Below are 23,550 nucleotides of genomic sequence, written 5' to 3'. Positions count from 1 at the left end.
GCCCCCTCAACAAATTATGGAAGAGGCATTGGACGGAAAAACGGTGGGAGGGAGTCATGGAGAACATCTGGAAGCCAAGATGGCCTCAGTATATGAAGATATTTCTGTGGAAAGTGATATGGGGTGCTCTGCCGACGGGCTTAAAGATACAAGAAAGAGGCATCAGGTCCGATCGTTACTCGGGGTGTAGAATAGCCAGTGAAGACCTAGCCCACCTTTTCATGGAATGCCAGGCAGTCAGGGGCATGGCTGGGAAAAAATGCAAGCGGATTCAAAGGACATGGAAAATTAAGTTCTTCAAGAATGACAGATTCTTTGGTAGTAACAGGATGGGAAGTCTTGCTCTTCTCGTCTGCACTCAAATAATCAGGTACTACGTCTTGCACCATATATGGCAAGCAAGGAACCGCCGCGTGTTTGAGGGGGAGCTAGTTGTGGAAAGCTTTTGTGAAATCACGCAAGAGAGCAGATTGATGATCCACATGATCCGATGCAAACAAACCTTAGAGGACCGGACTAGAACAATACATAACATCTTGTAATAAATAAAGCCGAGGAGTAGGAGTGGTTTCTCTGCCAAGCAGACAACTTGTAATCCTTTGACCTTCAAGGCTCGGTCTGAGCTCGAGGATTGGTGTATATTTCTGTTCTTAATACTATCCACTCACAATTGTGAGTTTTGCACCCAAAAAAAAAAAAAGTTAAAGTGAAGCTTCACCTTGCATAATTGTAGTAAATTCTATAGATACTAGTACAGTCGACGCCCTTCGATCTCTCTCTCTCTCTCTCTCTCTCTCTCTCTCTCTCTCTCTCTTGTTGCATCACTGTGCTGCCAGAGTCCAAGGTACACATGGCGGATCAAGGAGGTGTAGCCACGTGCCCGAGGGGGGTGAAATATTTGCTTCTTTTATAATAGTATAGATATACATATACACACAAATACATATATATATTTATATTTATCTTTACACACACACACACACACACACACATATATATATAGTGAGATGGGTTCTTTTTATATCACATTTCATTCCACAGCCTCACATGGATTGACTTTTCTTGCATTCTAGAGCTTAATTTCTAGTCAATATTCGGGAAAGTCTCTTTTATTAAGCGGCTGTTGGCCGAATTTCCCCCTCACAAAGAAGCGAACTGGAAATACTAGCATAAATGTAAAATTTATGGTTTGCAACCGGCTAATCTCTATTTTCAATCAACTCAAGGCTAATATGAGGCAATTCTTTCTCTTACACTGATTTTAATTTGAACACAATTTAATGATTTTATCACTTTCTTATTGTTTTAGAAAGCCATTGTGATCCATTCACTTGTTTCCTTAAAGCAATATAACTTTGTTTCTCTCTAAAATAAAGTATATATCTTATGTAAGCTAGATATTTTCCCCCTAAAGATCCTTAAAGACCATGAACATAACCAAAATTATCGATTGCAATATTTCTTTCAAGAAGCAGTATAACTTTGTTGCTATTTGTAGGAACTTTATAGCCACTTAGGTATCTCGACAATGTCTTAAAAGAAAAAAATTACCTTTTTACATAAAAAGAATACTTTGAATGATATGTTGAAAAATATGGGCTCGCTAGTTTTGTTATATAAAACTCAAAAATTGTATCTCTACTAAAGTTAGTGCTCTTGACCGTTCTAGTCTCTTCAAAAAATCTTCTTTTCTTGTGCTTATATCTTCAAAATAAAAGGAAAATTTAGATACCAAAAGCAATTTTAAAATATACAACAAAACTAAAAGAAGAGTTACACTAATGTTTTCGTCATAAACTAGTTTTTCTTCATTTTGTATATTGATACCCTCGATCTTCTCATTGTTTTGCGGCTCTCTACAATTGGAATGGTCTTTGATATCCACATGTCAATGCATCGTTGTCTTCTTCATATGGAAGGCGAGGATCCTTAATCATTTGTTTTGCCAGGAGAAACTCTTCTTTAGTAAATTTGTTATATTTTAAAGCCTTTTCAAAACATATTCTTAGAGTTGTCATTGAGTCAAAACATGTCTCAAGTGGTAGGAATGTAGATTCTTGCTCGACAAAGTATTTGTATTTAAGTGGCTCATCGTTAGTTGTCACATCAAAATTCCATTTTTGTGCAGTAATAGCAAGCACCTCATCTTCTCTTAATTTGAAAGCACTCTAATCATCCGACAATAGAACGTTCTCACATTCGTTACGAGGGAAGGTCAAAAGAATCGGTACATTGACATGCTTACTAAACCTTTCAAAGACCTTGGTCTCGCGATATAATTATTGCATGATCAAGCTTTTCAAATTCTTGTTCTTTTGATAACATATTGAACTCCTCCTCAAATTCATTATCCTCATTAGCCTCTCCTATGGTAGGACTACTAGTCCCTTCCTCCTGTAACTCCCCTCCAGTATTTCAAGTCAAAGACAAGTACACTAAAATCCCTCATTCCTCTTTAGGAATGGACACTTATGATTGCACTTTGAATCATAAAAGAGAACAAATTTTCTATTCTTAGGAATTGTGGCTAAACACAACCCCACCCCTACTTCAGAAAAAAGAACTTCATCCATACCTCTATATGCAGAACCAAAGTGAATCTCCCAATAAGATCTACATGGCATCAAACAATCTCAAGCTTGGCCAATAAACAATAAAAGATTAACATGGACAACAAAATAAATTTTTTAAACCTATTTTGGTTCCCTTTTTTTAGGTTCTTACAAATTATTGTATATACTTGAGGACTTCGCAAAGAGAGAGAGAGAGAGAGAGAGAGAGAGAGAGAGAGAGAATCTTTTTTTGAAAACGTGAAAAACCTACATGGCAAAATTTAGATGTATATTGATTGTATTTGAAGGTTTTTACACTAAATTATTTTTACCTAATTCATGAGCTAAGGAGAGAAATGCATGTCATCTACAAAAGAGCTGTGTTGCAAAATGTGGTGTCCACGAGGTGTGTTTGTGACACAGGTAAGTTAAACACACGACCAAGAAGAAGTGGAAGGGAGTATAATTGTATGTGTGGGTGGGTGGGTGGGTGTGTAACACGCACACGGCATGCAAGGCCTTGAGCACTCGGGGAATCCACTCTTTCTAGATAAAGAAATGTCACATGGGAGCGGAGATTTTTAGAAAAACTCCTTATATGATTATTGTTTGGTAATATGACTCCCTTTCTTACGCTTATAAAAATTGTAGTGAAAAAATTTATCATACCTTTATTTTATCTATAATGTTTTTCATAGTTCTTTGAAAACACAAGATGGTTATATGTTATGTAGTATAACTCTCTTTGTGGTTTGTAAACATTAATTTGTGTCAATATACTTTGATGGGACTCTCTTTATCTTTATTTATAAGCCTCAAGTAATCCTAACACCATAAAAAAATCAAGTAATCCTAACACCATAAAAAAAACAAAAATAAAGAGATACTCCTTAGGTAATCCTTGATGAGATCATGTGTAAGAATAGATAAATTTGAATTGATTTATGTGAAAAAGGCTTTAGTTTTTGTAATATCAAGGGTTTACTTTGAATTGACATCAAATGGGAAGAAATGTTGTGCTAACAATATTGGCCTCTTATGTATTCATCAGCTGTCTATCTATAAAAGTCAAGTGATATATGTTATTTATGGTCTATATATTGATAGACTATAAAGAGGATATGTTTTCCTATTGTTTTAATACATCTTTATCTCTTCTCCTCCCCTTTTTTTCTCTTTTCCCTAGAGTCCCTTATATGTTTAAAAGGGGAAATTGTTGGAGGGCTATCCTTAACACTTTTTTAGCTTTTTGGAAGAACCCCTTCCCTCGCACTCATGTGGATGGGTAATTTTTTCATGGTCAATCCCTCGTGCTTCATCATTATCAAATTATCAAATATTTGGACTAAGCTTTTGTAACAGAATATGACTAATAACATTGATTGTAGTGGAATTAGAATAACAATAGTGAGCATTTCCTTAAGAGGATTCTTGAACATAAGGAGAGTATTTAATTGAAGGTAGAAAAATAAACATTATACCTAGTTAGCTTGGCATGAACAATATTTGAAAAAGAGAGATAGAGAATAAGAGTAATTGACGGCAGTTGAGGACCGGATTCACTTAGAGCTCGTCTCCCCTCCAAAAGGATTTTGTATTATAGATTCTCCCTTGAAGAGAGACTTGACATAAAACATGCTTTGTGTTTCTTGAGACCTTGTTGATGCCATGAAGATGGTAAGCGTCATGCTCTAGTCATAACAAGCAAGGGGTGTAGCATTTGGACAAGTGTCCATCTTTCTCCCTTTGAGAGAAAGATCTTTGTTAATTAATTGTAGCATTTGGACAAGTGTCCTCCTTTGCCCCTTTAATTATTTCAATTGAATCTAAATTCTCATTAGACCTTCTTATAAGTCAACCACTAAAATTGAGGCACATTATGAGAGCAATATTGCTAGTGGCCTGACATGTGGCATTAATGCCTCTTGAGTCTTGGGCTTGCCTTGAGTGTGGGTGTGAGTGATCTCTCTCATGTCCCTACCTTTAGGGTTCATCTTTGGCTTGAACACCTCAAGCACCTTAGTCATCAAACACGACAAGCACCTCAAGCACCTTAGTCATTAATCACGACAAGCACATGAATAAGCACTTCAGGCACCTTAGTAATTAACTTCACGACAAGCATATGACTAATCACCTCAAGCACCTTAGCCATTAAGCATGACAAGCATATGACTAAGCACGACAAGCATATGACTAAGCACGACAAGCACACGCCTAGCTTACCTAAGGTCTAAAGTACCTAAAGATCCTAGGTCTAAAGACTTTTAACACTAACCTTTGGAGGCTTTAATGAAGTTAACCCTAAGGTCTTTGAAGCTCTATTATATGCACGTTGCTCTTTGATAGACTATCTCCTTTTGGACCCCTATGGAGATGTAACCATCTCTCCTCTTGCTCCCTGCTAAGATAAGTGTAGAAGCACTTATTTCACATTGCTCTTTGGTAGACCATCTCCTTTTGGACCCTTATTGAGATGCAACCATCTCTCTTTTTGGTCCCTTACAGAGATAGGTCTAGAGGCACATATCTATATCCTAACTCTTGTTCCCTTTTTATCTTCCTGTATTAAATGATCAGTTTAATATGAGAAAATCATTTGGTAAAGTTAGATATTAGAATTTATAACATTACCTCTCTATTGAAATCATGGTCGTCCTCAAATATGAGGTAGAGAAGATAAACCCTAATCATTAGCCCATGTTTCTTAGCGGATAGAGGATCCCTTTCAACCCTACGACATCATTCTAGAATGGATGACTAATCCATTTGGTGCTCGGAAGACTTAGCTACCATAAGCATGTCTGCTCTTTAGTCCATATCATACTTCCAAAGTAGAGTGACAAGTTCTACTTGGTGTTTGGGAGATGTTGTCGCCACAAACATGATCCTAAGCATGAATACTTCTTAAATTTTGTGCACAATAAAAGAAAGAGAGAATCTTAAAAGATGAAAACATTGTTCATTTAAAATGTATTTTCATATGCTTACTATAAGGCATCGTTGTAAGCATTGACAAGGTTCATATTATCCTTGAGTTAGGTTCCTTGCATCCATCTAAGGATAATTCTTAAACTTGATAAGATGTCGTTGGATAATCTTATCGTTTCTTAATACCTTGTCTTCATGTCACAGGATGGACTCAGATTGAAGTACCTCTTCTTGATCTTTGGTTTTTGGATGGTCTGCAACCATTGCTTCTTTTGGTGGCACTCCTTTGTAAGGCTTAAGTAGGCTCCCATGGAAAACATTGTGCAAGAGACAATGGCTTGACAACTTTAATTGATAAGCCATTTCATTGATTGGCTTAACAATTTAAAAAGGACCTTAGTATCTTTTTGCTAGTTTAGCATAATACTCTTGGTGGCCTGTAGGATTCTTGCTTGTAGTATGCCTTAGACGAGCCTTGAGAAACTTTAGCAACACCCAATCATTCTCCTTATAGGTTAAGGCTCTTCTGTGCTTATTAACAGAAGCCCTTTTTGCCTTTGCTATGAGATGGATATAACCTCTTTCATCTTTGGAAAAGATTCTTGTAAGTCTTCGCTATATTCATCAGCAGTGAAGATCTTCCATGTACTTTAAGTAGTAAGGGACTTTTGGATCTTCCCTTTTTAACCTCGAAAGGTGCTTTTCCCATAGAAGTATGTAGAATGTCATCGTACGCATACTCTATAAGAGGTAGGTACTTCTCTCATTTAAAACATTGATCTACTTCCATGACATAGGCTTTTAGTAGATCAAGAATCGTTAGATTAGTTATTTCACTTTGGTAATCCTTTTGTGGATGATAGGCCGAAAGACAAATGTAATCTAATTCATAGATTCTCAAAGAGACCCTTTCAGAAATTACTAGTCATTCTAGGATCTCTGTCCGACATTATGGATGTTGGCAAGCCATGTTACTGCTTGAAAATTTGAGATCTGAAGAGAGTTACTGTTTGATGTGCCTTAATAGTCTTTTTGACAGGCATAGAGTGTGTTTTCTTGCTAAGCCTGTCAACTGAAACAATCCAAGTTGCTTCCCTCGATCAAAATTTGACTTTTGACATACCACGCATTTTAAAACATGCTCTCATATGTTTACTTTTCATGGTAGGACAACAGAAATACATTTCTACTCCTCAAATAGTAGATTATGGAATCCCTCTTTGCCCCGCATAAGGAGAAGCATGGGATTCAAACATGACTTTCTTATTGTATAGGTGAGTAACACATAGCCTATTGCGGTTTAGAAGATAACCATCCTCCAAGGTGAATGGTTCTTTTTTCTTCCCTAATGCAAAGGTTGTGATTACATACTTAAAGTCTCGGTCAGTAGCATTCTCATCTATCATAAAAGATAGATCATTGTGAGTTGCTATTGACACCATATTTATCCTTGGTCGGTGTGAAAGTGCATCGGCCACTTGATTATGCTTACCAACAATGTGAGCAATATGAAATTTAAATTGCAAAGAAATTTGTCTACCTCGTTTTTTTGTCGGAGAGCTTGATTTGCGTTATCAAGTTCTTGAGGCTTTGTGATCCGTTCGTAGGATGAATGGAGTCCCCAAGAGATAGTGTTTCCACCGTGTCTAGGACATATAGAATGGCTAGTAGCTCTTTTTCGTATTTTCTCAATACTTGCTTATTGGAGTTGAGTATTCGACTCTCATATGCTATGGCATGCCCGTCTTGAAGCAAAATAGCTCCAAGGAAATCACCACAAGCATCACATTGGACCTGAAATGGTTTTGAGAGATCCAGTAGTGTGAGTAGAAGTTGAGAGTTAAGCTTCTCCTTAAGCTTCTCAAAAGCTTCTTGCTCTTTTGCAGTCCATGAATACTTAACGTTCTTTTTCATTAAGTCATGTAATGGACCTTACTATTAACGAGAATTTTTCTATGAAGCGTCTATAGTATGCACACATACCTATAAAGTTTTGTATCTCCTATAGATTCCTTGGATTAGGCCATCCTTTTATTACCTCTAACTTTGTTGGATCCATACGAGTGCCATCTTTAGAGATAATGTGACCTAAATATTAAATCTCTCGTAGGAAAAATTCACTTTTTTTATTATTAATGAAAAGCTTATTCTCTCTCACAACTTGAAAGATTACCTGGAGGTGTCTCTTGTACTCTTCAAGCGAATTTGAGTGGCCTAAAGATTTTTGTCCATCATGAATTTGAATGCGGCTAGAGCATTTGTCAGGCCAAAACTTGTAGCTTATCAAATAGATATTCTATCCGTAGCACGAAAAATATTTTTTTTATATATAGTGATCCTATTTAGTGCTCTATAGTCGACATGCATGTGATACGTGTCATCTTTCTTCTTTAGTAAAAGTACTAGTGAATAGAATGGAGAGGAGTTGGGCCTCACCATCCCTTTTTCCACTAATTCATGCACACCTCAAGCACCTTGGTAATCAAGCACGACAAGCACCTCAAGCACCTTGGTTATCAAGCACGACAAGCACCTCAAACACCTTAGTCATTAAGCACCTTAAGCACATGCCTACCTTGCCTAAGATCTAAAGTACCTAAAGGCCCTAGTTCTAAGATCTTTTAACACTAATCTTTGGAGGTTTTAGTGAAGCTAACCCTAAGGTCTTTTAAGCTCCATTAGATGCACGTTGCTCTTTGATAGAATATCTCCTTTTGGACCCTTATTAAGATATAACCATCTCTCCTCTTGGTCCCCTGCTGAGATAAGTTTAGAATCACTTATTGCACATTGCTCTTTGGTAGACCATCTCCTTTTGGACCCCTATTGCGATACAAAAATCAGCTTTTGGTCCCCTGCTAAGATAGGTCTAGAAGCACATATCTATATTCTAACTCTTGTTCCCCTTTTATCTTCTCATATTAAATGATCAGTTTAATATGAGAAAATCATTTGGTAAAGTTAGATATTAGATTTTATAATAGATTTCCTTTGAGCCACTTCGCATTCAATTTAATTAGTTTGTGTGTGTGACATGTATATTGCTATTTGTATATCACTTGGTCACCTTCATGCCTTAACACCAAGTTATGGAGCTTGTCAATTGAGATTCAATTTGCAATTATGGGTGTATAATTGTCCACTACACTAGCTATTATGCACATGCCACTTTTCGCATTACTAGTTGAAAGTATTCATATCTTCGAAGAAACTGTCCAAATGCAAGATAGCTTCTTTAAGAGAAAAATTCATGCACACTTCTTTCCTTCAAAAAAAAGAGCTTTGAGAGAATTTGGGATTACAGCAAAGCATATGGCCAATTTTGCCTCCAATGTTTGGCTAAGACACATGTGAATCAGTATACATTTCAACAAGTCACCCTTTATAACTTATTCTAAGGCCTCTTTCATAATCTTTCTCTCTCTCTATGAATGGATAAGCTTGCTACAGCTTGCTCTATGGTTTCTAGCATTATTGGTTTGCATGGTTTCCAAACAAAGTTTGTTATCCCATGCAACCTCTATATCTATAAGGTAATAAAGCAATGAGAGAGAGAGAGAGAGAGAGAGAGAGAGAGAGAGATTTGGATTACTTAAATTAACAAGAAGAAAACCACCATGTATTGTTCTTTGGATTTACATTCATCTTCCATTGTAATAGGGTTTACTTTTAAATCGCGCATTCAATCTAGAATCTGATCTTAACCTGGCATACATGGTTTCAACATGTAAGCTTATGCTCAGGCAAAACAAGGCACCTATTACCTCTTCAAACTAGAGAGAGAGAGAGAGAGAGAGAGAGAGAGAGAGAGAGAGAGAGAGAGGCCTCTTACTATTTCTTTCCACCCACATGGCAAGATTTGAGAAAACCATAGCCTTTTTACAAAAACCTCTGCATCAACAGTCCCTTTCTCTTGAAAAGCCTCATGCAGAGTTGCTTCAAATCATGTAAGAAATCATTTGCACAAGCAGCCTTTCCATATGTTGTCATCCATCACAGTAGCCTCTATTCAAAAGGAGGGAGTGTATTGATAGTGAGGCCATATAAAGCCATCCGCCTGAAAGTCTTGGCATACAACATTGAGTGCCAAAAAAAGCCCTCTTCTAAGAGCACTGAGATTAGGGACAGGTATACATGAGGGTCTATCACGAGAAGATCGCATATGCTAAATGTCATCAGAAGGTGGCCACTACATACACCATTGTGTTGTCTATTATGAGATTCAAGGGAGGCAAGAAGGCTTTGTTTGGACCATTGCAACAGATCATGTACTTGGATTAAAGTTGTCCTGGACTCTTCTAATTGGAGCTTAGGCATCACAGAAAGAATAACTTGGGAGGGACGAGAGAAATACATCTCCAATAGGTTCCACATCCTTAACCACTAATTTACCTCGTCGTAGATTAGAGGAACCATGTTGGACAAGGCCATTGTCATTTGTAGAGCGAGACATCCACGACCACGAGGACCTTGCTTACAACATCTTCACCATTGGTACATTTGAGCCGTCATTGCTCACCATCCACCAATTGCATGGCGATTTTAACAGCCTCTTCCTCTTGAGCCAGTCCATGGAGAGATTCCTACAACTTGCTAATTACAGCCTAAAGCTTCAATGTCTTTCAGGAGAATCGTCTTTTCTACTTTAGCTAGGAATTCAGCCTGGCTAATGCTTCCCTTTTCTCTGGGAGTTTATGATGCGAGATATTAACATTAATTGTACCTTGTTCTAGTCGTATGGGCCGTTTTACCCTTTAAGAGAAGTAAATTTTTCTTTCTTTCTTTCTTTCTTTCTATGAAACTGCATTGCCTTATCATTGTTGGTCTTTGAAAAAATGAACCATGCCAAGCACTCTCTCTTCAGAAAATGTGATGTGCTTGAAGAGTGAACCTAAGCTCATAAGCAAACATTGCAAATGCTAAAATAGATTGGACTTCTGCTTGTGCAATAAATTGTAGACTGGTTTGTCAATCATTTGATTACAAGAAAAACAGGTATTCAAGTGGCCTGACTGATTTCTCTGCTCCTAGTTGAACTACTCTGACGTAACAGGCCACTGCGGGTATTGAACTATGATAAGCAATGTGACAAGCAGGACTTCTCATCATCCTGCAAATAATTCGTGGTTACATTAATGGCTTTCTTGCCATGAACACAAGTATATACCTCACACAATTACTTCCCCTATCTCATACCAATGCTTCTTTTACTCCTACGGATATATGAAGCACGCCGTTCTCATAAAAAAGCGGCTTGCCCCGCAGCCCAGCAACCCTGCTCCTCCCTAGCATTGGCATCGATAATCACCTTTATGTTACAAGTACTGCAACTCGTGATGATAATCATACATCTCAGGCATAACTTCCGCATCCTTCTTCATTTTACTGGTTTCTCCAAGCATGCGAGGCCGATATTTGGAGTGACCATCGTTAGCCATTGATGTCTCATACCTGTCCTTATAACCACCATCTCGCATGCTTTCATTTGCCCCTTTGTCCCCAAATGCCTGCAACTCCCCTTTCTTATCCCTTCCATGCCGTGCCCTGCGAAACGCCTTCTGCATATGGCTGTCATGCTCATGCATAATGCGCTCTACATCTGCAGACTTGGTGAGCAACGGCCCTGAAATATGTATTCTTGAAGTTAAACCACTTAATCCCTGTCAAGAAGCAACCACTTTGTAGCATTAGAACAACATACTGCCCATTATTGATTATTTCACATCTTCACAATGGACGCAATTGAGCAACTCTTACAGTTTTGTTATCCCTTTCATGGCCTGCATGCTCTTGTGCATTTAAACCATCAATTCCCCTGACCAAGTGAGCTGGCCTCATTGGTCCAGCTTTCATAGCTCTTCTGTCAGAAAACCTCTCGCTTGATTTTAACTCAAAGCCATCCTGCTGTAACTCTTGGCTTCGATTGTTTCTCGTTGCCACGAGCGTTGAGAGTTTGGAGAGACCAGATCCTTGGTGTTGTGTCGCATAACTCCCCAGTGCTGTGATGTTCGAAAAATCAGGCATTGTTGTGGTGTGCCTTATACTTCGTGACAAAGGTGGACGAGTCCGTACAGCATTAGGGCCTTCGTCTCGAGGTTTTCTGTCCAATAATCCTGCCCAGGTTAAGTTAGGCACTGCAATCTCTGGTTGGGCTCCATCTGGAGGCAATGCATGGACCTCATTTCTTCCCCCTTCTCGCTGTTGCTGCCTTGGCAAATTAGGTGGCAATTTGAAGGCGATCTCCTTTGGTTGAATAATAAATCTCTCACTCTTGCTCCTAGCATTATTAGATGTCAAGATTGCCTGTGCACATTATAAATACAGACTTAGTGTTGGAGCCAAGGTGCTAATGCCACAGATCACCAAATCTGCACATAACAAGCTACAATACTTGAACATGTGGTTTATAGATGCAGGAGCCCTCTGGTCCTATGCAGTTTCCCTGCACACGCCGTCTATGTATGTCTCTAATCTCAGTGTGTTTGTGGGGTCCCAATGTGTACCCGTGCCTAAGAAATGTGTATGTGCGCATGTTTATGAGAGTCCATGTCTGTCAGGTGTGTGGTTGAATGAGTGTGTGGCTTCTCTGTGATGTATGTGTCTCTAAAGGTGACTGGCATGTGAGTGATGGCCCTGCCATGGTTGGCCTGTGTGTGTGTGTTTGCATGCTTGGTCCTTCTGTGTTTGCATCCTTGGTTGTGAAGCATGTATGTGGGTTTGGGCCGGTGTCTCGTGTTATGATGGAAATGAATTGTCTTTGCATCACCTTTGTGCCCCTGGCCCCCAGGTCCGTCTTTGTTTGCATGTGTCTGTGCATGCACGCACGCCGCACACACACATGCATGCGTGTCTGAGGAAGTGGGGGGTGGCGCGCGCGTGCTTGGTTGTGTGAATCCTGTGTTGGCTTGTGCAGGTGCATTGTGAGACAATCGGAAGCCCCTTTTTGCCCCGTCCTGTGTGATCTGCTGCTACTTCTCAATTGCCTGCCCCAGGCCAAGCAAGGTTAGTCACGGAGGACTGGGTTCCTCTCATGGTGAGGTGGCTGACGGATCCTTGGCTTTCACTGGTCTCCCATTTCTCTTCACAGCTGCCTTGATAAGTCCTTCATGCTTCTACTGCTGCATGTTGAGAATTATCCCACATTGAGGCACTGTTTTGCATTGCCTCTAGGGATTGTTCAAGGATGTCGAGTAGTGTCAGGTACCGGCATCTGCTGATGGTAAGGAGTAACACTGGGGCATGGCCAATTGGTGATTGTAGAGCGAGGAGTCCACGACTATAAGAACCTCGCTTAAACCTTCCTCATCATCACCAAATTCAAGTCATCATTACCCACCATGGGGTCAGTAATGCATGATGACCAACAATTTCTCCCTCACAAGCCAACCCTTGATATAGATTCTGTGCTAAGCAGACACTACCGCAACTTGCCAGTTGTAGCCTACAGCTTCAGAGTCATTAGTAGGAAGCTTTTTGTTTAATTTTCAAGCTAGGGATTTCGCTTCATCAATTGTGACACTAGATAAGTTGTGCCTTGTTCTAGCCTCATGGGCGTTCTGGCCTAAACTTATGTTAACGAGTGTGTGACCCGTCTTCCAGACAGGGGAGAGGGGGGAGAGGGACACGTTGCGGATGATGAGCTCCCAACCGTTTTTTGGCGGCTCACCGTCGTTTAGTATATAGAGAGATATATCTTTCTTCCTTCCTCTCTTCTCGGACTTCCTAGGGAATTCTTGTTTCTCGTTCCACCTTGTTGGGTGCCTAGCTTTCAATAGTTAACAGGCCCACCTCCCTTCTCTCATAGTGTTAAAGGTCCTCTCTTCGGTGGCTTTGCTCTTCCAGTGTGTACTTCCAGCTACTTGATTCAACCAGTGTTGCAACATTTTGTTGTAATGACGACCCTCACCTATGTTTAGACTAAGTATACTCCTTCCCAAAGAACGGTTTTCTACAGGGTACAGGTTGGTTTGTGCTGAGCTTTTCTTCCACCATGTTCTCCTGAGCCATCCTTTGTTTCCTGACCCTCACCTATGTTTAGGCTAAGTATACTCCTTCCCAAAAAAACGGTTTTTAACATGGTACCGGTTGGTTTGTGATGAGCTTTTTCTTCCACCACCAGCAATGCCTGCGAGACAGTCGAAACAGAGTTGGCCAATATAATAACAAGCCACACAACCAGTACAAGGGCTGAGGAAAAACTGCATAAGAACCATGAGGAGCAAGGATAAAACTCTAAAACGATGCAAAATGGAGATAGCTAGGGGAAAAACCCCTCATAAGGAGGATAGAGAGCCTTGGCGCAACGTCAAAGGAACAAAGGATGGCTCAGGAGAAAATGGTACACTTAATAACTATGTTCGAGAGAGAAACAATGAACGTTTTAGGTTGCGTCAGCCTGGATACTCTGCTGAAGTGGCTTCATAGAGGAGCTCTTCTTGGTACACTTAATAACTATGTTCGAGAGAGAAACAATGAGTGTTTTAGGTTGCCTCAGCCTGGATACTCTGCTGAAGTGTCTTCATAGAGGAACTCTTCTTGAGTCGCCCTAAAGCTTCCCCCGGCCCTTGTCATTATTTTGATGATGTGGCAGTTTTATTAGAGCTAGGCCAGCCCTAAATTGGGGCGTCGCCTTTTTACATAGCTCTAGGTCACTACTAGTAGAAAGGTGACCCTTGCCCCCCCATTCTGATTATCTAGTTGTATCAACACACTCAAGTTATTGAGTATTGCTCTTGGGTCTCTCTCAAGTGTGGAATAATCAGGTATGATGTGGGAACACCTATATGTGTAGTATGGTTCAAAATTGCAAAGATTGTAGACAAATGTGGAATAAGCATGTATGCATAATGTGGAAACACCTATACACATAGTGAGGATTTCTCTCTCTCTCAAGAACTTTCTCTATTTCTCCCTCTCCCTCTCCTATTGCGGCTCTCGAACATGAAGAAGCAAAATGGCAAGGCGATCCTCTACAGGATGCCATTCAAAAATGCAAAGAAGAAATGTGCCAAAGCATAAACCGAAAGGCAAAGCCTCTTCAATTGGTACTTCCTCAAAGGAGGGAGGGACTCAAGTTTCAACCACCTCCTACGACCCGTACCTACAAGAAGACTCGACTTCAATCAGATTCGCCATTGCTGGATATACATGGCTCTCTCATTTAAGATACTATTTTAGGCACCACCCAAAATGCTCCCTTCCTCATGAGTGGAGACCTCCGTCAGGCATAGAACCTACACTATTTGGTACTTTTCGTAGCATCAACCCCACGGTGACGTCGAAAGCGCCTCTCTACGGCTCCGACAATTTTTCCCACTACTTTAGTCCATCCAACAAATGCATCAGATTCCTCTTCCTCAAATACTTCTCTCAGTGGTGTCTATCCTACTACTACTTCCCTATGCTGACTTGCCTATAATCAAGCATCCACACACAATCCCCGCACCCTACAAAGTGTTCACAGACGCTCAAGCTGTCAAACTCATGGTTCATAGTATGTCTCCACACACAATCCACACAACCTACAAAGAGGCTCGAGCTATTATACTCATGGTTCATAGTATGTCTCTGTCACCAGCGTGTGACTACTATTTATCCTTTTTGTTGATTTCTTTCTTATTATCTATTTACTTTCACTTTTTGGAAACACCCCTCGGGAAATCTAACTGCCCTGCATTGCATAGCTAGTGTGGAACTGTCCAGAGGGAGTCCAGGCCTGAGGGCAAGAGAGCACTAAAGTTGGACAAGGACTATGGTTAGCCAAGTGGGGTCATTGACTAGCCAAAGTGGAATCCTTTGCTACAGAGGCTACATTTCAGTTCTAGATGTGGCCACAGTGTACAAAGAGGGTCGGATGACCTAGAAAGATACAATGGCAGCATCTCCTAAAATTTAGGGAACTGCTATTTTGGGACCTGAAAATGTGTTGACGTCATTACCTCCGGAATGACAAGGGGAACATTTTCTTGCTCTGCCGTGAAGTCAACTGGGCAACCGGTTGGGATATTTTTAGACGGCAACCCCGAAACGGGAAAATGCTTATAAATGTGCCAAGTGGCACCTTCTGGTGCACTTGCCTCATGCAACAAGAAGTGGCGCTGAATTTAGGAGGGGGAGAGCCTCATTTTCAGTTTTGTCACAGGTTAAGAGCTATGGAGTGCTTGCTTTCCCTCTTATGCACAGTGCGGTGCCAGGAGTGATGCCCTGCACGCTACGCACTGCCCTCTCTCTCCCCTTTGGCAGTATGTTATGCCCCTCTAGCGGGCTCTTCATTTGACCAATGTACAGTTGTGTGGGTTCATGCGCGATTGCCGAGGCAAGAGCCTCTTGCACAGGTACTGGATTAGCTAGCGGCTAATCCCCCCGCAGGAACAGGTGAATTCGGAGAGGTTTCACGCCAGAAATCTCGTCCGATTCAAAGGGCAAGTAGCCCTACAGGTGCGGGAGCTCGAGGACTTGCTACGGATGCGACCGGCACGCGAAACGGAGCCCAAAACAGTGAATTACAGCCTGCTGTGTATTTTTGCAGGTTTAGGGTTTTGGCCCTAAACGGACCCTAATACCCCCAGGAGGTTCGGGGACGCAAGGGGACCGCTGTACAGGTGATCTGGCGCATTTTCAGGGCTGAAAACAGAGAATTCAGCGTGCTGCAGATTCTCGCCAGGTTTTGCAAAGTGCCCGTATGCGTCGGGAAAGTCATTTAATGCGTGGGAATACTGACCGTGAAGGGTTCTAGTACAGTTATGCTGCCGAAATCGGGCTGGAACAATGGAAATTCAGCCGAGTTTGTGCGGGGCAGCTTGTAGGGAACCACAACGTTTATTCCCTCTTTTGAACAATAAAGAAATACCGAAAGGGGCGCCTAAGTTAGGGGCCAATCTGGTGTCTGTCTACTCATACAGGTGCAATCTAGCAACCTGTATCCCTCTCCCCTTTGTTGTGTCTTGAAAGTACGGTAAAATAGACGACTAATAATGGGTGAAAGCTAAATCAAGGTTTGAAGTAAAGTCTACCGCCCTTTTTGGATTGAACAGGCCGGTTTTAGTCTCCATCTATTTCCTCTCAATTTCCCTCTTTATCTAACTTTTTACCTTAACCTCCAAGCTTATACAACTTGAGAAGGAATTGATAGAGCTAGCTAGTACGAAGACCAACAACATTAGAAAGATTGGAGAGTTCTCAATGATCAATCGGCAATTGGAGTGTGATTCCCAAGTGACCAATTCGGTTCACAAGCTCCCTGGTAAGCTTCCTTCATCATTCGAGATCTTTTGTGCCACCATCACTCTCCAGGTTCCTTTTCCCTCTTATGAACAATTCATCTCTCTTAAATGGCAAGTATCTAAATAAGAGAAAGCACAAGAAAAATAATGCTCTCATTGCTCAAAACAAAGGGAACGATAAAGAAAAAGGAAAATTCTCAAAGAAATCTAAAACCAACAAAGCTTCCACACCAACCAAAGATTCCCAAGAACCTCATGATTGGTCATTTTGTGGCAAGAATAGTCTTGAAGAGAAATATTTTGTTAGACAAGAGCTCTCCAAGGACTTGATTATTGAAAATGAATCCACATCCAAGAAATCAAACGACAACAAAGGCAAAGAAAAGTCCAAAGAAGAAGGAATTGCAAAAGTTGCTTACATTGCTCGTGCCTCTCTCCCTTTCACCTTGCCCTCTCCTAGTGAGAACCCTCCCATAAGAGCTTGAGGTCATGGCGTGAACTGGTGAACTGGTGATAGTGAAGCATCCTCTCATATGTCTCACACTTCTCAGAAAGTAGAAAGTTATTGGACTCTCTTCATCAGTGCACATCGGTGATGATTCTACTTTGCTCGTGATTGGTGTTGGAAATATCTCTCTTGGAAATGCTTTCTTGAATTATGTGCTACATATGCCTAAGCTTACAACTAGCCTCTTCTCCATCTATACATCAACTTCTAAAAGTCTTGGAGTCATTGAAGTGATTGACAGAAGGACTGTAAGGTGGTTGGCTATGCGTTGTCGACTTCACTCGTCGCCGAGTCTCACATCACGATTACGGGTATCTCCTCTATGAAGAGAGGTTGTTTCAAAGCTTGATTCACGCCGTTATTTCAAGAAAATGAGTTTCTAGACCTTTGGGTTGGAGCAAAGCCTTCTTCTATATTTACATATGGAGACAGGGCATGAATCTATTTATCTAAGCAAGGGTAATGAGGTTAGCTAGTCTCCTTCAAGGTTTTGGTTGCACTATAAGAGATTGGGAGGAGTCTTGGGAGTGCTTTTATGTGAGGAAAAGGCTCAGCCCAATGGAGACCAAACCCCACCATCATAGTTATCCTTCACCCCTCCCAAGTGAAGGATCCTCCTCATTTTATCTATCTCCCAAATATTCATGGAAGAGAGACTTGGCAAAGGGTGTTCTTTATTGGGCTTCCTGGTCATCATTTCGCTAATGGGGACCAGGTCATACGGCAGCTACATGCACACGTAGAGTTGTGTATGAACAAAGACAAGTGACAAAGGAGCAAGAGAGATTGGAGGCTCCATAAGATTTCAGGAAGGATAAAAACAAATGCAGAAAGAGCTAAGAGAAGAGAGGAAAAGAAAAGAAGGCGTAGACGACTGAGGCGGTTAGAGGTGCCTCCGCACAGTACTAGAATTCCAACTTCAGATGGCCCCTCTTCGTTGAGACAGCGGTAACCTCCATATATCCTTCAGGTGCTGATGGTACCCACCTTGTCTCTACACCCCTGGATAGCTCTACTAGATATGAGATTGCTATACTGACTCAATATTTTATATGAGGATCACATTGTATATGTCGAGATCTCAGAGGCTGAAAAACATAAACTAGTCTTGTTTTTTCACTTGAATGTGTATATTTTATTTGGATTACCCCTCTTCACACTGAGCTGCCGCCAACACCTGGTTCTCTTCTGCATCTGCAACATGTGCAGGTGTTTGCCGATTGCTGTGCAGGTTACTCTCTAGGGCGTTTCTCAAGATCTTCATGGTGGATGGAGAATTCAGCTTTATGCTGTCCTAGTGGTTTTCCCACTAGTAAATTCAAGAGGTTCTTCTCTTCTTCAGGTTGCTGCATCAATGGGGAGAGGTTTCCAAGAAGATGTATATAGTTCGCCCTGTGGACCTTTGACTCCTTGTTTTCCATCTCAGCCCCATTTACATATATCTGTTTCTTGTCCCAATCCTTAGGTTTTTCCCCTCAACTTAGCTTCCCTGGAAGATTTAGAGGTGGTTTCTCACCTATGGTTGCATCTTAGAGTATAAAGGGCACAAGCCCAGCAATTTTTTATTTTTATTTTTATTTTTTTATTTTTATTTTTTTTTTTGGGGGGGGGGGGGGGGGGGGGGGGGGGAAAGAGAGAGAGAGAGAGAAGCTGAGTTGATACATACTCCATTTTTTGGGTTTAGTGATTCTTGAGCAGCAGCAAGTTTGCTCGAAATCTCCTGACTGCCTTCCTTCTGAGACGAATCTTCACCTGTCTTTGCAGCAACAGATCTCTGCCTGCCCAACAAGCAATCAGATCAACCCTCGCCTTGCAATGACACATTTCAAACAACTCACTTTCAGGCAGTACCTCCTTCCTTTGACATCTCGTCCTTTGCCATCTGATTTGCTTGGTACATACTTTGGTAGACATGCAGGCTCACATGCAAAAGGTTTAGTGTTGAAGAACTGGAAAAATCCAAGAGCTGAAATATGAGTGCATCTTTAAGGACAGTCAAATCTTGCATAATCTGACTCAGTTCTATGCATAATGCATGTGTGTCATGCCCACTCACATCGCTTTGAAGTGCACTTGAAGCCGATCCCCGATCTTGAGGGTCCAGTGCCAACAGAACGTCGAGCAGGTCCAATGCTGATTGCGGAAAGTGTTTGTACGTTTCAGTGAGTATCCTCTTGTAGGGATGCTGAGGCTTAAAAATGGTGGCATGAGAAAGTTTGTATTTGTTCCAATATTCTTCAGGTGGAGAGCCACAGAGCTTAAAAATCTTATGTAGCTGTTCTACCTGCAACCCAGGATGCCGTAGAATTCAGAGGCTTTATAAAATAGGTTAATAATCCAACAAACAAACAAACAATGAGCTCAATTAACTCAAGTGATGCTCAAAATCACCAACACAAGGCAACCTTTGTGAATTACGGACAGACCAAGAGCAGCTGCAAGAAAAACACAAAACAAAACAAACCGGTAGAGAAAACAAACCTCAGTTCTTCCAGGTAATATGGGTCTGCCAGCGAAGAGCTCACCCAGAATACAGCCCACACTCCACAAATCTATCCCAGTATCATATTCTGTGGCTCCTAAAAGAAGTTCTGGGGGGCGATACCACAAAGTAACCACTCGGGTGGTCAGCTGCTGTTTCTTATCAGGTTGAAAAAATGTAGCTAGACCAAAGTCTGCTATTTTCAAATTTCCCTCGCGGTCCAATAAAAGATTTGACCCTTTGATATCACGATGAAGCACACCCTGCTTATGACAATGGTCGAGCCCTTTGAGAATTTGCAATAAATAGCATTTGACCTGGAGCAAATTAATATTTCAGTTTGTTTCAAGAAGCTTATGCTAATTAGGTCATGCTTCTTAATACATGGCACAAACCTGTGGCTCTGTGAAGGAGATATTTGGCGTGGCGGAAATTCCAGCAAGATCATGATCCAAGAACTCAAAGACCAAGTACAAGCTGCAAGACATCCGAGATGTAACAAGGCCTTCCAGCTTCACAACGTTTGGGTGATCAAGTTTCCTCAATATGATAATCTCACGCGCCATAAACCTGACACTCTCAGGCTCCATTTTCTCAAAACGGACCTTCTTCAAAGCAACAACCTGTCCACTTTCAAGATCACGGGCCTTATATACATTACTGTACGTGCCTTGGCCAATCTGCAGAAAAATCTCTCTCCCTTCAATATCATTGGAAGAAGAATGCAAGCTAAATCGTTTTATCTACAATACTTGACCAAAAGACATGCAAACAGCTCCAATGACAAGTGTTTCCAGTATAACTTAAGAATCCATTCGGCAAATGTCACAACCTCCTGAAGTACGAAAATTATGTCTCCTCATGTAAAGCTTTACTGGGCTCAGTAGAAACAAGTTTGGTGAGGTTCTTCAATGCCACATTCGGCACTAGAGAAAATAGTGGACTCTACCTTGTCAATCTTTTCAAAAGAATTGGCCCGACGAGGTAGCCAACCCTTCAAAGCTTCTCCTGCAACTGCCACGAGCCAGTCTGGCCAGCCTGCAGCAATTTGCTCGCCTTCTGATTGCTTCCGGATGTTGCCTAATCTGGGGCTTTCATATGCCATGTTCCATACATCATACCTGTTCTTCTCACTTTTGACAACTGCAATATATCCACACAAACAAGTGATCAAACTTGCCTTTACATGACAGCTCTAAAGCCCACAGAGCAATGAGCTTGCTTGAGGAAGTGCATGCTGCCAACCTGAGGTGTGAGAAACTTCTCTTTGTGCCTCATGTTTTGGTACAGCCTGCTCCTGATTAAAAGAAAGTGTTTGAGACTCGATGGGAGCAAGCCATAATGATTCCAAAATCTCATAAATGACTTTGTTAAGTATAGTAAGAATTTGTCAGTTTTCTTTCAAGAAGGGCACAAACCTTTTTGCTAGAGCGAAAACCAAAAAATTTCATCATATTTTTCACTTCTCATGCTCAAAATGCAGACTGAAATTGCTGCTTTCAGCACATGATCTCATGCAAAAGCCAGACTCTGATCGAACATGAGGCTTAGGCGGTCTCCATTTTCTACGAGGATGAGGCATCCCACATTGAGTCAGAATGTGGCGCCCCGCTCACTGTTGAGATTGTGGGGCTTTTCTTGATTCTGAGAGGAAAGACTGTATGTATCATAAAGATCAATTACTTCAGCAAGTGTGCCCAGACTCTTCTGTGTAGGATGTAAATATAGTATCTGAACAGATTCAGGCAAGAACTGCAATCCTAAATCTGCTCAAGCAGCTTCCTTATATTCTGGAACCTGAATTGCAAACTGGATTTACAACAGTCTCTGTTTCAAGCACACGATCCTTCTAATTGGAGTTCCCTAATCCTGAAAACTTGCTGCTTCAGGGCTGTCGAGAAGCAGAAACGAGAAATGCGGACATGCTGTTTCCAGTTCTACAACGGCTCGTAGTTGAAAGATCGTCAGTATGTGGGTATGTGTGTATAGAGAGAGAGAGAGAGAGAGAGAGAGAGAGAGAGAGAGAGAGAGGGGATGTATGAGTGTGTGCATGAGAGAGAGAGGGAGAGAGAGAGAGAGAGAACCTGGTCATGTAGGAGAGCGAAGTGGTGAAAAGTGGTTTCGCCATAGCCGACTTGCGTGTCTGTAGCGCCGGCTGTAGACGCAATGAGAGAGGCCCCCAAGCATCCATGGACGGCACAAACGAGGGAGAGCTTCGCTGCGTGCACGACCCCATTCCCGCGCGCGAGAGAGGGAGAGAGAGAGAGAGAGAGAGAGAGAGAGAGCTGGCCGGGCCTCAACAGTGCACGTTGCCGAGTGATAAAATCACGAGGCCTGCAGAAAAGAGACTCATGAATCTTTAAGCAAAAAACGATATACCTAAAAAACTAGTCTTGCTTGGTGGGCCTTGCTATATAACAACTATAGAATATAACAGGACATATGAAAATTGATATTTACCATCTAGCACTAACGGGAACAAGATTGTGACTAGCTCGACAACTGCGACATTGCTGAGAGGAAATACATTTAGAAATGTTATTATATTTTTGGTTAGAGATAGTTAAGTGGCGTCAATTAATAGAGATTGTAGGGGTGATTTTTAAGAGAGTTAGTTGAGTTTTAAAGAGAAGCATGCACATTTTAAAATTTTTATTGTGTTCATGGGAGGATACAAAGTCAAGTGTATCAATGAACTGCAACAAGAAATGAGATGCTTTATTGACCTGCAATGTTGTACTTGTGCTTTTCAATTGTCCAATCTATAGGCAGATATTTGAGTCAAGCTACAACAAAGCAATGTGAATAGTTAAACATATCGTCTTATAATGAAACCTCACAAACTGAAAGTACAAAATATATAGTGCATGTCATGCAGAGGTGCCATACAAAAGTATGGTGGAGAGTTGGCACTGTGGTCTCTCCAAAACATTATAAGAAACGGAAGCCGTGCCCTGCCCCGTAGCGTTTATGTGTTGCGCCAAGCAAACACATGCGCATGGAAAATTGGATGCAAATAACGGACCTTGTAGTGTGGTTGAGCTGGAGACGCCGAGCTGGAGACGCGCTTGCGATCACAATGTCCAATTTTGTGAATATATGTCCTCCCTGCCATACACAAAACACACATTAAGACAAATACAGAAGATGCAGGATATTGATTAAGCTTAAAGAGAAGCAGATGTAACTTTATGTTCTATGTCCTGTGATCAATATTAGCTTCTATCTGTGTGTGTGTGTGTGTGTGTGTGTGTGTGTGTGTGTGTGTGTGTGTGTGTGTGTGTGTGTGTGTGTGTGTTGTAAGCTACTTCCGTAAGCAATTATGTCTTTTTTGCCTCCATGTTGACTAGCCTGCATTATGTATCCTCCTTTCTAATTGTCCATGATAATGGGCATCTTGAGTTCTATGTCCCCATAGCAGAAGGAACCATATTCACTCTATTGCATGCACATCACATTCACTACCATGTGCTATCCAGAAACTATAAGTGGAATTAAGGGTGAGAATCATGCAAGGGTGAGCATACGAGGAGATGCATACTAAGCTTTACCAATCAACTTTGTTGCCAGAGCTGATGCCCCCCCCCCCCCCCCCCCCCCCCCCCCCGCCTCTGCTCGCCTTGGAACAGTTTCTACTACCATACCCTTTTCAGTGTGAAGTGCGAAGATCGTGTTTTTGGTTGCTGCAACCAATAGTGCAGACAACCTGATTTGTTGAGGCAGGTCTGTGAGCTTTATCTCCGCCTCCGTCTAAACTAGTGAAGGAAAAAGCTTTCAAAGCACGAACTTGTACCAGCGGATCATGTGAACCCACCCTAAACAGGGGATGCCCATTGCCCATTAGCTGGCGGCTAA

The 23,550-nt window shown here is 41.4% G+C and overlaps 1 protein-coding gene and 1 pseudogene across 4 annotated transcripts; both read right to left on the bottom strand.

Moving 5' to 3' along the window:
• Positions 1 to 2,573, bottom strand: part of LOC147434814 (uncharacterized) — a 3,760-nt pseudogene extending 1,187 nt beyond the window's left edge.
• Positions 2,574 to 10,400: 7,827 nt separating this feature from the next.
• Positions 10,401 to 21,910, bottom strand: LOC147434813 (putative serine/threonine-protein kinase At1g54610). Of its 4 annotated transcripts, XM_086491225.1 has the most exons (11): positions 21,780 to 21,910; positions 21,114 to 21,632; positions 20,941 to 20,992; positions 20,645 to 20,838; positions 20,091 to 20,375; positions 19,695 to 20,012; positions 19,270 to 19,497; positions 19,065 to 19,162; positions 18,880 to 18,991; positions 11,241 to 11,786; positions 10,401 to 11,143 (listed from the first exon to the last, which is right to left on the bottom strand). In XM_086491225.1, exons 2-11 carry the CDS (start codon positions 21,147 to 21,149, stop codon positions 10,799 to 10,801), a joined length of 2,214 nt encoding a protein of 737 aa, XP_086347351.1. In that variant the 5' UTR covers positions 21,150 to 21,632; positions 21,780 to 21,910; the 3' UTR covers positions 10,401 to 10,798. The 4 variants fall into 4 exon arrangements, with proteins under 4 accessions (XP_086347351.1, XP_086347353.1, XP_086347352.1 ...); XM_086491227.1 differs by lacking the exon at positions 21,114 to 21,632 and having other exon boundaries at positions 21,780 to 21,860; XM_086491226.1 differs by lacking the exon at positions 21,780 to 21,910 and having other exon boundaries at positions 19,065 to 19,114; positions 21,114 to 21,761.
• Positions 21,911 to 23,550: the final 1,640 nt, after the last annotated feature.

Source organism: Adiantum capillus-veneris, chromosome 19, assembly GCF_014529385.1.
Source record: "Adiantum capillus-veneris isolate H3 chromosome 19, ASM1452938v2, whole genome shotgun sequence".
In the NCBI taxonomy this organism is placed as follows: domain Eukaryota; kingdom Viridiplantae; phylum Streptophyta; class Polypodiopsida; order Polypodiales; family Pteridaceae; genus Adiantum; species Adiantum capillus-veneris.
This window is presented reverse-complemented; position numbering and strand designations above follow the sequence as displayed.

Excerpts from the sequence above, each read along its gene's own strand:
- LOC147434813 (XM_086491225.1), bottom strand. The coding sequence starts at position 21,149 with ATGATGAAATTTTTTGGTTTTCGCTCTAGCAAAAAG. Across the intron at positions 20,839-20,940 it reads AGAAGTTTCTCACACCTCAG|TTGTCAAAAGTGAGAAGAAC; the intron begins GTTGGCAGCATG and ends GATATATTGCAG. Across the intron at positions 19,163-19,269 it reads CAAGTGCACTTCAAAGCGAT|TTCTTCAACACTAAACCTTT; the intron begins GTGAGTGGGCAT and ends GGATTTTTCCAG.